General features: G+C 45.8%; 1 protein-coding gene across 1 annotated transcript; it reads right to left on the bottom strand.

Annotated features, from left to right (window-relative positions):
• Positions 1 to 240: 240 nt before the first annotated feature.
• Positions 241 to 4,152, bottom strand: LOC308296985 (splicing factor 3B subunit 1-like; the record flags this gene model as incomplete). The annotated part of the gene is made up of 1 exon (XM_080740363.1): positions 241 to 4,152. The coding sequence occupies one exon, from the start codon at positions 4,150 to 4,152 to the stop codon at positions 370 to 372; it is 3,783 nt and encodes a 1,260-aa protein (XP_080596489.1). The 3' UTR covers positions 241 to 369.
• Positions 4,153 to 15,483: the final 11,331 nt, after the last annotated feature.

Genomic DNA, 15,483 nt, shown 5'->3' with positions numbered 1-15,483 from the left:
TTCCTTTTTTATTCACTTGATCATTTTTGGATCCAGCACCGCGTATGAAGCTGTGGAGAAGTGCATATCCTACTTCTCTTGAGCATGTAGATATTGAACAGTAGAAATGGATCCTTGCATGTTAGGAGGAAGCATTTCAACTCCAGGCGGGGAGTGTCATGGAACAGATCTCTATTTGACAGAATGTATGTTTTTTTTATGGACCTGATTGACTTTATGGATTTTAGTTGACACCTCATTTACAAGATAGCTAAATAAAAAAAATGCCAGTCCTTCACCAGGATAGCTAGGACAACGGAGTAGAAATCATTATCGAGAGGGAACAGGAGCTCAACAAAGAAATTATGAATGAAGACAGTTTGCAGTTATTTACAAGACATATTCCAACTCGTAGCGGACAAATGGGTTTTTCTCGTCATTGTAGACCCTTGGGTAGTGGGCGATGAGGGCATCTTGGGAGCTGATGTAGATGGAGTTGTAAATCTTCCAGTAGACGTCCCTCACTTTCCTGGCTGGGTGGAACAGACCCTGTAAGCAGTATTGCAACATGCGGCAGGGCCCGATGGCAACCCTGAGGCCCTCCAGGGCCCCCATGACAGCTTGGATGACATGGGGTGACGTCTCGAAGACATTGGGCCACACGTAGTTGAGCAGGTGGTTGAGGGAGTCCTCGCAACCAAACCCGTAAACGCCCAGGGACATGTGCTGCACCACGGCACTAGCTGTCTGTCTGTGGACCAAATCTCTGTCCATGAGTGCATCTTCCAGCAGCGGTGTGACTGCATAGATGTAGTCCTTGCCCATTTCGCCAATGTACTCAAACAGAAAGGAGAGGGACTTGAGCACACCGTTCTGCACATTGAGCTCGGGTACGCGGTACTCGTTCATGAGTGCCGGCAACACGGTGAAGGGCAAACAGGTCTCGGCCACGATGGCAATAGCCACTGTGGTACAGACACGGTTCTGACGCTCCTGGACCTTGAGGTTGTTGAGTAGAGTGGCCAACACATCGTGGGGTCCGATGGTTTTGGCGATATAACCAAAGGTGTAGACAGTGGCTCTCCGAATGGCTTTTTTGTGAGCCTTGAGCAGTTCCAGCAGCTCAAAACAAATCCTCATCCACTCCCTGGCTGACACATACTCTGCTCCCCTGTCTGCGATTCTGCCCACTAGGTCAATGCAGTTCTCCTGGACCTTCTCGTGACGATTCTTCAAGATGGGTGTCAGACGAGGCAGCAAGTCTTTGATTGGTGGGGTCATCTTGTGCATACCAATGACATTGACAATGGCCTTCAGTGCTCCCAGGATACTACCCAGAACCTCAGGGTACTCTTCTCCCAGGTACTCGTATAACACCACTCCCAAGTGACCCATCAACTTTTCCTCCTGGCAGGTCTTCATGACCACTGCAGTGCGGGAGATGAGGTCGGCAGCCTGCTGACGGACCTTGGCCGACTTGTTGTTGAGACGCCACAGCACCGTACCACAGATCTGAGGCAGGTATGGATTCACACGTTTCCCCAGGGCGTTGACCACCGTGCCGAAACCATTCAGCATCACTGAATCCTCTGTGGTCTGTTCCTGGAAGGCATAGAGAATGCCGTCAATCAGCTGCTCTTCCAGCTTGTGGTCAATGTCTGCTGCTCCAAGGTTGCCCATGATCTTCTCGATGGTCTCCATCACCATCTTCCTGTACTGCTCAGCCTCATCCTTCAGGTTGTCCACAATACGCGAAATGATCTCGGCTGCTCCCACCTTGTTAGCCAGCTCCATTGTGGTGTCTACCAGCTGTCTGTAGTTGCGTCTGTCCAGAGCCATCCTGTGCTGCCAGAAGTGCTTGAAGAAGGGGGGGAGAATCTCTGTCTTGATGTAGTTGGCCTCAACACCGTTGGTGCCACAGCATTGCTTCACCACCTTAAGTACAATCTTTTTCATCTCCTCGTCAGGGGACTGGAACTCTCTGATGAGGATCAACATCACCTCTCTGGTGTAATAGTTGGCATATTCTGCATCCATCAGAGGGATCAGGTAGCCGATGGCCTTCAGGAAGGCAGCCAGACCCTTTCCTCTGTGTTGTCTAATACCCTTCCAGAGGGGCTTGAGAACCGAGTCAAACGACTCAATACCGTAGGGTGTGGCAGCTTCAGCCAGGGCGGCGATAGCCAGGGCGCTGATGGTCCTTACTTTCTGCTGTTCATCGACCAGACCATGTTCTATGATTTCCACCAAGCTTCGCAGGTGGGGCAGGATGGCGCAGCCCATGAGGATGGCAATCTGCTGTACAATTTTGATGCCTGTGTGTCGGGCCTGCCAGGACTTCTTGCTCTTACACACAGCTTTCAGGAAGGGCAGAAGAGAGGGGATACCCAGGGCAGAGGCCACCACGGCGAACGCTCGGGCGGTGGTGTTTCTGACATACTCGTCCATGTTGTCAATGTCGGGACGCATGGTGGAGATCATGGTGGCCAGACCTGCAGCCTTGGCCAAGTTGGAAATGATCTCCCTCCCTTCCACTCTGGCATAGTAGTCCTCATCAATCAACAAGGGCTCAATCACCCCCAGGATCTTGTGTACATAGGGTCGGACCAAGTCGTCCAGTTTGTAGAGGATGCGGTCGATGACCTTGACCAGAAGATGGCGCTCTTGGTCTTCCATTGTAGGAGACATCAGCAGTGGCAGGATCTGGTTGAACAGGGGACCCGCTCCAAACTCATGTGCCTTGTCTGTGATCTGACGCAAAGCCGCCTTCCTCATGGGCGGCGTTCCATTCTTAATCTTCAACAGCAGCTTCATGATCTTCCTCTCTTTTTGCTCCTCGGGGCTCAGTGTAGACTCGTCCACCTCCACCAGCAATTTGTCAAAGTATTGGATGTCGTCGGGTTTGAGGAAGGGGAGGTTTCCAGAGGGCTGATCGTTGACCTGCTTCATGGAGCGGTCCTCTGTCTGCATGTGGAAGCCTGTCATGCCCCCGATGGGGGTGGGGGTGGCTGACAGCTTACGGGTTGGGGTACGTATGGGAACATAGCCTGCTGGTGGGGGCGAAACCTTGTATCCCTCAGGGAACATGGCGTCCAGCTCATCATCTGTAAGTGGACGGTTCCGCTCATCAATTTCTCGCTCCCATCTCCATGCTTGCAGCTGCTCTGGGGTCATGCTCATCAGATGACCTCGTGTGGGTGTGGCCATGTTCATGGCTGGGGTTCCTATGGGGGTTTTCCCAGGGGTAAGGAGTGGTGTGGAAGAACCCATGTGACTGGCAGGGGTCTCGTCCCAACGAGACCTCCTCTTACTGGCCCCTGGTGTGGGGGTCTCTCCCACCGACTCCTCTCCTCTGTCTGTGTGCGGCGTCTCTGCCCAACCACTGCCGTGTCCGGGGGTTTCTCTTTCCGTCTTTGGGGTTTCATCCCAGCGTTTTTTGCGGACGCTGCCCGTGGCACTGCCATGCCCGGGAGTTGCGTGACCGGGTGTGTCAGGCTGGTCCCAGCTGGACATCTTTTTGGGCGTGGTGTTGGTGGGTGTTTGGTTTTGCTCTGCCCTCTGGTCCCAGCGTCGCTTTCGCTTTGCAGCAGCAGCAGCCTGGGAAGCGGTGGATCCATTCACAGCCTTCAATTCCCCAGACTTGGCCTTTTCAGCCAGCTGCTGACAGATCTCACTCTCTTCTTTGGTCAGGTGCTGCTCTCTCATGACGTCCATGTACGACCGCGACTGCTTCTTGGGGTCTGGCGTTTTGCCCCCGTCTGCAAAGGGGTCGAGACGTTCAGGGGAGATGATCATTTGTCTGCGGCGGGCTTTGTACTCGTCCTCCCGGTCTGCAATCTTCCGGGGGCGATGCTCTGCAAACGGGTCATATTGCTCTTCTGACTGTGGTATGGCATTGAGTATTGCTACCGGGGCATGGTACCCCGGCTTCTTCTGTCCCAGCAGACTGGTAGATGAATCCTCTTCATCATCATCTTCTTGTTCATTTGCAGCAATTGAGGTGACATAACCAGCAAAGTGGCTATCACTGCCTCTGTAAATCTTCTGGTCATGGAATCCAGTGGAATCTAGGCCCACTCCTTGATCTCCCCCCTCAAGCAGGGTGGCCTTCATCCCCTTGATCTCCAGGATCTGGGCCTCTATGACTTTGTGTGTTTTGGCGATCTTCGCCATTTATTCTGTCAAATAGAGATCTGTTCCATGACAGTCACTTGTTGACAGCACTGACTCATTGTGACATCACATCATAAAAGGCTCTGACATCACATACGCCACATGAGTCAACAAAAAATGCCATGGTTACATATTGAATGTCATCAGTATGACGTGTTCTGATGTTCATATATGGGCTTAAATGGACACAGGCAAACATAATGGCCTGTGTCCATACTGTATGACAACAGGTATAATGGGGTTTGCATTAAAGGGGGAACCGGCACTGTGTCTGCAACACAGTCAGAGGCACAGACAGATACAGAGATCTCCATAATGGGAATAAAGGGACACAGACAAACAGATACAGAGATCTCCATATATGGGCATAAAATGGATGCAGACAGACAGATACAGATATCTCCATATATGAGCATAAATGGACACAGGCAAACAGATGGTCAATACGGGTCCTACAGAGATCTCCATATATGGGCATAAAATGGACGCTTAGAGACAGATGACACCATATATGGGCATAAATGGACACAGGCAAACAGATGGTCAAAACGGGTCCTATAGAGATCTCCATATATGGGCATAAAATGGACGTAGACAGACAGATATCTCCATATATGGGCATAAATGGACACACGCAAACAGATGGTCAAAATGGATCCTATGACAACAGGTATAATGGGGTTTGCATTAAAGGGCGGGGCATTCATTCCCTATTTACATTGTTCCCGAGTTGGCCAGGTTGCCGACTAGATGCTCAGGCGGCCGAGCTTCTAGTTATTAATAAAGGATAATAAAATAAAATAAAAAGTCCATATATGGTCATTCCCAGAAAAAAAAATCCTTTTTATGCCCATATGCCCATACAGTATGGGCATTCCCAGGCGATGCCATGTTATGGTAACCCCTTATGCCCATATATGGAGATCCCCAGGCATCAAACCAGGCCCTAACTCGCCAAGGCCCTGCTTGGCTTTACTAATTAACATACGTTTTATGCCCATATATGGAGATTCCTATATTGTCAATATTAGTCAACAATGCAGGGGTCTCCATATATGAGTAACTGGTCCCATATGCATCACTGGCCAGATGGCCAAGAATTGGCGCGACCTCGCCCTTTAGGGCGAGGTCGCATGTCACCCTGAGGTCACATGTCACCCTGAGGTGTCTTACTAGTAGAAATGACTGACAGACAATCTGAACAAAGATTTAGCTATCAAAGTCACGTGACCTAAGACCTATTGAAGTTCTTAGGTTGCAGAAATTCATGAAAAAAATATATTTTGAAGGAAATCTTTCAAAATAAAGGGTGTGCATCTTGTAGCCTAGAAATGACTGACAGACAATCTGAACAAAAACTTAGCTATCAAAGTCACGTGACCTAAGACCTATTGAAGTTCTTAGGTTGCAGAAATTCATGAAAAATATATTTTGAAGGAAATCTTTCAAAATAAAGGGTGTGCATCTTGTAGAAATGACTGACAGACAATCTGAACAAAGATTTAGCTATCAAAGTCATGTGACCTAAGACTTATTGAAGTTCTTAGGTTGCAGAAATTCATGAAAAATATATGTAGCTTTGACTGGGCTAGCTTTAATGCTGTTTACTATGGATGTGTTTTTAATCTGATAAACCTCCTGGAATTCCCCTACATTGTACTGCGAGGTCATTAAAGCAATGCAAAACACCGCAAACGTCCACACGCCATGGGTGGGTATTGGGTAAAGTACATATGAATCTGAATCATTATACAAGAAGAAACAGAGTATGGGAATAACAGTCTACATGCAATGGGATTACAATGTAAATCCCAAAGGATTAGGTTAGCAATTAGAATTTAAGTAGACAAATGATGACCCATAATGGAAGGCACTTTGAAAAACAACAGTGCTATGGTCCTTGTAGTTGTCTGTTTTTGATTGCTCATCCTTGAACCATGAGACATTTAGACAATTAATCATCCACAGTCAGACACATTCCAGGAAAATGCTTGAAGGAAAATGTGATTGTGACTTTCTTTTAGAAATCAAAAGCACTCAAATTACCCATAGGATATCGTCGTTGTCGGATGGAAACCTTGTGTGTCCTTTTTTGTTATTTTAAAAATCACACCCGTGTGAACTGAGCGGTGGTTTACCCCCCCCCTTCCCCCCCTCCCTGTGTGTGTGTGTGTGTGTGTGTGCGTGTGTGTGTGTGCCTGGCCTGGCCTGGCCTGAAAACAGCGCCCCTCCCTTAACATGTGTGGTCATAAAAGGTACTACACCACAGGCTTGAGGCTACATACAGACAGACCCACCCACAAACAAACATACATACCTACACACACGGCCACGCTATGGAGACGGTGTGACCACCGCTCAAAAACTATATAGTGAAAATAGCCTATCTACAAGCACACAACACAATCGCGTGGCGTTGTGTGCTTGTAGATCTGCTATTTTCACTACTTTTGTGCGACACTTTTGTATGATGAAGCAGGGCTTTAATTTACAAAAATAATTACACGTTTGAAACTTGGAGATACAAGGTTTCTGTCCGACAGTGACGATATATTTTCAAATCAAGACAAGCACTGACCATAAAGGAAAACTGATTGCTTATTCGTGTTCTGTAGATACATTTGAGCTCTGCCAACTTTCACGAATAACACAACAATGCCTGAATTATGCTGCATCGTATGTCACAGCAGATCTACAAGCACACAATACCAATACCATAGTCTAAATCCCACTGAAGGGGGGGGGGGGGGGGGGGAGAAAAAGTCAACTAGACAAACAGAAATCCTCCCCGCTTTTCCAAAAAAAGGTTTGAAAAATGGGAGGCTCTTTCGCAAGACGAGTCCATGAGGAATCTGATCCTGGGGTATCAATCTCTGTCTGTGTGATAAAGACACTGGTGACAGAGGAGTTGATCGCTGGCCCATGGGGTGGGGTCCACGCATATTTGTCTGCAGTTTCTACAGTAAATGCTGCTGTCTCCACCCAAAAACTCAAAACCGCTCCCCAGGCAGGGCAGGCAGCCTGCTCGCTTCTTCTCCCAAGCCTGTCCACAGCCCGTCCAAGTCCAACATGTCGTACAACCATGCGTTTACCTACTAGTGTACAACCCATCAGCAGCTCCAACTAGACAGGACCACAAGGAGCCCACCGCCGCTAATGAGAAAACAACATGTGTGTAATCAGCGAGAGAGGAACGAGCCCCAAGAAAACCATCACTCGCTAGTGGCAGCGTGCAGCGATACAGCCATGTCAGGGTCTGCCAGTTGGCACCGAGCGCACTGGCAACCACCCTGCCTGGCTGTTAATGTATCATAAAGGTTCTGCTGGAAGTCAGTTCACAGCTCGAGTTGATTTAGGGCTGTAACACAAACCCATTAGTGCAGTGTATTCTGTGTGAGCGAACGTTGCATTCCTACCCTACACCACACGCAGCAAAATGGACGCTGTCTCAGCTCTTATAAATCATTAGGTCTGGGCAAGCAGCAGTGTACAAGAGAGGCAGTTTGCACATTTCATCAAAAGAAATGATACGGCTTATCACATAATCACTCTGAAGTTATTGGCAGGCCCCCGAAAAGGCAATTAACTTTCCAGTGGCTCCAATTAAACTCTGAGAGTAATTTCTTTGACAGCTCCAACCATCTTGTCAACATTAAATGATCTATTAAATTCAAAATCATCATTCAAAATCATAACGAGCTCCTATATTTCACCACACTGGGTCAGTTTGCCGTGCATGAATCAACAGATCTACAGCAGATCTTACACAACAATAAACATAATTTTTAACAAAACTGGATCACAAGGCTGGGTTAAAAAGTATGATTATCAATCCATCTTCAACCTCTTATCCGGAGTCGGGTCGCTGGATGGATAAAAGTATGATTAGAATAAAATAAATAAATCACTCTTACCTCAATGCTAACAGCGTTATAATGAGCCTGAGCTTGTATCTTAGTGAAAAACATTAATTATTATAAACGGTCCAAACGGGTCAGTTTTCACTCTCTGGCTGTGGAGATATACAGTAGTGACATAGATAGTGCGTTGGCATGGGGACAGGGGGCTACAGGGAGGGATTATAATGTATTAAGAGAGTCCAGATGCAAGGCCATCGTGACACAGATGGGTTCAGGCTAATACGTCGCTACTCTAAAAACATAAACAGCGATGTCATCCCTAGTCCCTACCATGTAACATTAACAACTAATGTCTTCCCACCATATATCACATAGTTTTGCATAATGGATCGTCATAGACAATAAATCAGTATCCCAAGAGAGCCTGTACAGTGAAATCTGTGTTAAAGTAGCACACCCATCTTCAACAATATCTCAGTATGAAATATACACTAAAGCCATTATAAAATGGCACCATTTCCGTCCACTTGCTCTGCGTATCAGAGTTGGCCGTGGACAGAAACCTGCTCACAGCATGCATGCACGTCCACACATAGACATCAAAGGGGGCTTGAGTCCCTGCCCTTTTAACTGCCTGTAAAAAGTGCCCTCTCCAGACCATGAATGCAGTTTTTAGTATGGTGAAAGAGATGCAAATGCCCTCCTGCCATACCTCTTAGGGCATCTTATGTTGAAAGAATTGCCCTCGCTGTGTATAAATCCTTGCTGTACACTCACATCTCCAGTATCGACTTGATTATACTTAGTTCAGAGTGGTATCAAGCACCGAAAACAGCCGAACAATTTTAGCTATTTTCTCCAAAAGGCCCTTTTAGACATTTCAGACCCTGCCTCTCTAACATTCTCTGCACGTGCCTGGCCCACAGTATCAATGACATCTAGATGGGGATTCCCAAAGTGCTAGAAACTACAACCTTTCTCTTCCTGGGAAGTTTATATGCTGAAATAAAAGCTATTGTTCTTGCATCAATAATAACAATAACAAAAATCTTGTTTGAAATTACCACTAATATCATTGGTATAGGCACTATAGGCAGGTTTCTGTACTGTCCACATGCTAACTCCTTTTTTTTATTTTTATATTTGTTATTTGGGCTTTTTATGCCTTTATTCGATAGGACAGTAGACTGACAGGAAATGGGGAAAGAGATGGGGAATGACATGCGGCAAAGGTCCACCGGATCGGGAATCGAACCGGCGACACCAGCAGGCATCATAGCCTAGTATGTGGCATGCGCCTTGACCACCAGGCCAGCGGGCGCCCCAACACATAGCCAACTTCTGAGACAGAGAGCTGATGAGAGAGACAGAGAGAAATGTAGACAGAAATGGTTCCATTTTATAATGGAACCATTTATGTACATCACCCATAACTTGAAAATGTGTGAATTTGGTTACATTTGTACACTCTCAGAGTTAAAGTAACTCTTGAGTAAGAGGTGCACCAGCTACAATAACAGTACGTGTAGCAAAATCATGAGTGTTAATATTCTGACTGATACTGGTCCATTCTGTTCAGTGTTATAGCAGTGTTTTTCAACCTTTTTCATATCGAGGTCCAATATTTATTCGTCATCTGATCCATGGACCACTATTTGATGAGATTTAGCCTCTCAGACCCAAAACGTAGAATATGTTGTTATCGTTGGATAAGATTTTGAATTCCATATTGTATTGATGTTGGTACCGTAGGAGAGATGACAAGCAAATGTTGATAAAAAAACAAATCTACATTACATTCTCTAATAGTTTAGACTTCTTTTAAATCGAGTAATGCAGATGTTTAACAACTACGGGTCCATTTGGTTTCATTTTACACTAAATGTAAATGATCTATAAGGGTCCATTTTGTTACCGACTCTCCATCATTTAGCTGGGGACCACCTGGAACCCCCTCAAGGACCACTGGTGGTCCCCGGACCACTGGTGGAAAACCACTGTTCTAGCGCATGCGCATTGTACTGTTGCTGTCTGTAGTGTTGTTAAAGCAGATTAAAGGTGGTCCAGATGGACCCCGGCGGTGCCCATGCCGAGACTGGATGTACTAACAGCCCTCCACCCCCACCCCCACCCCCAGCTGGCCATGTCTACACATCTGTATGAGTGGATGACAGAGGCACTGAAAGTAGGTCAACCAGACTGTCTGCCTTCGACGTTAAACGATGGAAAACACAATCATATGGGTCCATGTTTTTAGATTTTAGAGACAGCTTGCTCTACAGCGCAAGTATTGCATGTTGCATCCAAAATCACAGCAACAACTACAAAAAGGCGCTCTTCTGAACGCAGGACTTCGCCAGGTTGGGTGGCCTATTATCCAGGGCCATTTCATTCTCACCCTGTTTAGAGAGGCCCCTGAATGTGTGAATTTGGGATAGATCAGATGCTGAAGATGTATGACCTCTGGTTAAAGAGTTATAGGCCAAAAAGTAAAGCAGCCTGGTAAAGCGCCACCATGAGGCCGATCTGAAAAAAATAATGTGTGTCTTCCTTGGCTTACTGGGACTGTGCATGCAAAGTTTGACACCAATTGGTCCAGCGGTGTCCGAGATAAGCTGCAGACAGACACACACACGCGGTTGGACAGACAACACGGGCAAGGGCGAAAACGTAGTCAGTCTGTTGGCCCCAGGCGAAGACAAAAGCCCCACAGACATCAGACGCTAGTCGTCTCCAGCATTTCTCTGTCGTAGGTCATTGTAGGAGTGCACAGGCAGTGATGGACAGTAACTGAGTAAATGTACTTGAGTACTGTACTCATACAGATTCTGAGGATTTGTACTTCACTTGAGTATTAGTTACTCTTCCTCGAGTACATTTCCAAGGCCAAATATTTTACTTTTACTCAAGCACATTTCTAGGAAGGCTGAAAAGTACTGAGTAGGCCTACTTTTAGGTTGGCTGTTTTCTTTTTTATTCCCTAAAATTCAATTGGCCACACACCTGCCCTCACACTACAGCCGTGGCTTTTATAGGTTTTCATGGATGTGAAAAATAAGAAATGTATTCTTACTTTTACTTGTACTTTAAGTATTTTTAAAAGCATACGTACTCTTGAATACTTAAGTACATTTAAAAGCAAGTACTTTTTGACTATTATTTTGACTAAGCTACTTTTACTTGTAGTGGATTTAAATTTGACCAGGAGTATCTGTACTCTTACTAAAGTACTGGGGTTGAGTGCTCTGTCCATCTCTGCGCATGGGTCGTGAACCATACATGCATAGAAACTCCCGGCTGCAGCCCACAGCTGTAGGGCAGACCTAACCTCACCGCCTCCACCGGCCTCCCCTGGCTGGAAGTCTCCTACGACCCCCTTCCAGACTTTTCCATAAATCTGCTGAGTGATTGCGGTGGCCAATTAAGACTCGCTCAACTGCCCCCGGAGGACCGAACGGTCACATCCGTAACAGCGAGAAGAAACCAAAGCTTTGGCTGGGACTGCGGGGTCCTGCAGTAATAACACCGTGGACCCTGGTACAATGAAAACGGGGGCCGAGGGCCTACAACTATAATAGCTGCTATTGTGCCTGTGGTCATGCAGTCACTCAAGTGCAATATTCAGGAAGGCCATTTCATTACATCCAATAGGGCCTCAATCATGTGTAAAATTTGCAGTTTGAATAGGCCGGCTATCATATCAATCATCGGCCGCTACAGCGACGGCTAATGGAGGCCCTTTCTTCCTGCTGACTCTCTCTGTGTTTATTGTTCCCATTTATCAGAGTTTGGCTTAATTTAGTTTACTTTTTTCTTTTTAATCATGAATGATTGCCATTGTGCTGACCAAGGGTGTTCACGGCTAACATGTTTCCTCGAGATTAGGACGATATTGAAAAATATGCGTTGCATGATCGCAGGAGAAAACCATCTCTCAAACTGGCGTGAGTATCAGGATTTTTCTTTTTCTTTTCTTTTAAAACTATTATTATACTATTATAGCCTATTGTTACCAATGTTTTTAAATAGGGTCGAACGCTTTTAGAGCAAAAGCAATTATGGGTCAAAATGGAATATACTGTAACGAGGGTGGGGATTTGGGGATTTGGAAACTTTGGAGACATGATGGAGAGTGGTGGAAGTACTTCATTTATTTACTTAAGTAAAAGCAGCAATACCACAATGTAGCAATAAATACAAGTAAAAGTCCTGTGTTAAAATATTTTCTTGAGTAAAAGTACAAAACTAATGGCAGTACCAAACATAAAAAGTACTTATTATGCAGAATGTTTCATATTGCAGCTGGTAAAAATGGGTACGATTTTAGATGCTTTATGTGCTGCTGGATTACCTCACATGATCATGTATCACTTAATGTATGTTTTGTATCAATGATCTAAATCAGCTAAGTAACCAAATAAGTAACTAAAGCTATCAATTAATTGCAGTAGAGTAACACTACAATGTTTCCCTCTGATATGTAGTGGAGTAGAAGTATAAAGTACCAAGAAAATGGAAATACTACAAATAAAGTTAAAGAACCTCAAAACCGTACTTGAAACTATACATGTGGTGATGTGGTGAACTGCATATTCTGCTAAGCACAGATGCGTTTAAACCTTACATTAGGTCAAAAATGTACTCACTTCAGTCCATAGCAAGCAGAACAATCTGCCTGTGTGTCTGTAGTTCACAAATCTGGAGAACCACCACCTACCGTCCAACCGACTTCAAACTCGGTGCGCGCGTCGCCAAAAGAACCGCTGATCCGACGAGAACATCCCTGATGTCATCAATATGACATCATAGTCCTCCGTACGTCAGACTACAGTATACCCTCTATGTAGGCCTACTATAGTGGTGGGTACCGCACTGGGTACAAACAATGGGTACTTACTTGACAACAGTGCAATGGGTATTGCATAACCGGGTGGCGCACGCATGTATTCCAAACTTATATTGTTCTTAGACTTGCATCGTCCCTGAGTAGGCCGGTGTGCAACAGGCAGTTATTGTAGCTCTGAGATAGTATAGATGGAACCTATGGACCCATATGGTTCCATTTGTCCTCATTCAGAGTTAAATTGACATTCAGGATTTTACAGTTTACATAATATATGACTGACCACCAGATTATTGCGACCGTAGGTCGCATTTACTACCAAAACCTCCACAGGCTGTCTGTCTGTCAGTGAGTGAGTGAGTGAGTGAGTGAGTGAGTCCGTCACACTTTTGCCCTGCTCATATCTCCACAACCGTTGCCCCCATCCATGCCAAATTTTGCACACACACTCCTTGACTGCCAAACTACAACCTCCAAGGACCCCCGGAGCCCCAGGGACCCCCAGGTCCCTGGGGGACCCCCAGATGAAAAAAGTTACCAAATGTGCTCACACATCACACGTCACACTTTTTCCCTGCTTATATCTCCGCACCCGTTGACCCGATCCATGCCACATTTTACACACACACTCCTTGCCTGCCAAACTACAACCTCCAAGGACCCCCGGAGCCCCAGGGACCCCCAGGTCCCTGGGGGACCCCCAGATGTAAAAAATGACCAAATGTGCAAAAATGCCCAAATGACCACCCCAACGGGGCTGCTCGCGGGGAATTCCCGGGGACCACCGACTCCTGGTGCTCCAGAACGGATGCAAAAGTGGTGGCGCCCCCAGTGGAGGACCCCCTGCCACTGCAGCGCACATAAAATGCCGTAACTCGGGCTAGGAGCGTCCGGGAGAGCCGGGGCCGGTACCTATTCGTCCGCCAAGGCAACGCGGAGACCCCACCCCTCATTTCTCACATGGCCCTATTCTAGCGCCACCTTCAGGCCGATTTTTACAACACATTTTTGGACACTGCTCCTACAGTTTTTGCCCTAAAATCACGAATATCACTACACAGCATGTCTACACTCATGTCATCAACATGGATGAGGAAGATTTGGGAAAAACAAATTTTTGCCCTATTTGTGGAGATAAGCCACCTACGGTCGCTTATCTCCCGATTAGGGAGTCTTACTGGTATATATATGTGCATAACTAAAGGTTTGGGAGCGTAGGATCCCAGAGGATGCATGTGATGTGACATTCACTCATCAATGTCAGGAAACAGGGGAAGTCCAGTATGGAAGTGATGCGGTCGCTGCCGTCACACTCATGATTCTCAAACACTGTTATGAGTGTGCAGTTTCACAATCTCCTCATTGTGGAGAGAGTAGCATTTATGGTAAACCTGTAAATCCTTTGGCTTGTTTGAAAAATTACAGTAGGATATGTTCATTGGTGCCACGTTTTGACAGCACCGTTGAACCTGCACTTTCAGACTCTGTGGAGTCTGTACAAAGTTACATGTGTTTGTTATTTCGTATATACTAAACAGTAGATTTCATCCAGACCAATCCCCGAAAAACAGAGGCTCTTTCGGGTTGATGACTGTGGGATATTTGGGTTGCAGATTGACATACACGCATTCCACAAAGCCCAATACATTCAAATTCATAATGCTTTTTAATGGCGTGCCTCCACTAGAAAAGTTGAAAATGTGTCCAAGACTGGGAAAAAAACAAAAACAAAATTAAATGTGCATATATTTTTCCAAGTCATGCATTTTCCGTGTCACAATATTTTGTTCCCTGTGCCTCTTCAGTTAAAACCAGTCAAGTTTGCACAAATAGAGTCTCAATTATACGTTGTAAATCTTGAGAGGGGACCCACGTTTTATGTGAAAGTAATATAAGCGACCTAATTGTTGACTAAGCGCACAACTTGTTCCCTAACTCTGAAGCCTGATTTATACTTAGTTGCACGCCAGTGTCGCACACCGAAAGTAGCGGATCTACAAGCTCACGTGCGTGTCACGCTGTGACGCATTGTGAGCTTGTAGATTGGCTATTTTCGGATCGCGCAACTGGGTATAACTCATGGCTTAAATGTTCATTAGGCCTCATTCCCTTGAATGACATCATCTGTGGTTGCAACAGTCTGGGTGTGTATGTGGTTCTTTCTACACATTCTCTTTGTTTACACATGTTGTCACTTTGTGTGAAAATAGGTGGCCAGTACCCCCACAAATCTCCTCATTTGCACTTCGTCGGCTAAGTTTTTTAATGGTTCTGCGAACAATTATGTATACAAGAAGCATCTCGTAAAAGGCACTAATATAGACGTTTTATGGCCACGGGCAATCTTTTCCCTAGGACAAAGACATCATAGGATCAGCAGTGGATGACTTCATCCACTATATTTTATCTCTGGAGTTAAAATATACAGCCTGCAAGGTGCTTGGCAAAAAATCAATAGGGGAATCTCTCTCTCTCTCTCCCCCCAAGATACTGCATAGAGCAGCAGTCTTCAACGTTTTCAGGCCAAGGACACCTTAGTTGAGAGAGTGATGAAGCAGGGACCCCCACAATCTTATCATAGATTCTATATTGTTTGACAGCGCAATCATCAGTGTATTTTGGATTCAT

The sequence above is a fragment of the Nannobrachium achirus genome (genome assembly GCF_963921795.1).
Source record: "Nannobrachium achirus genome assembly, chromosome: 13".
Lineage (NCBI taxonomy): Eukaryota > Metazoa > Chordata > Actinopteri > Myctophiformes > Myctophidae > Nannobrachium > Nannobrachium achirus.
This window is presented reverse-complemented; position numbering and strand designations above follow the sequence as displayed.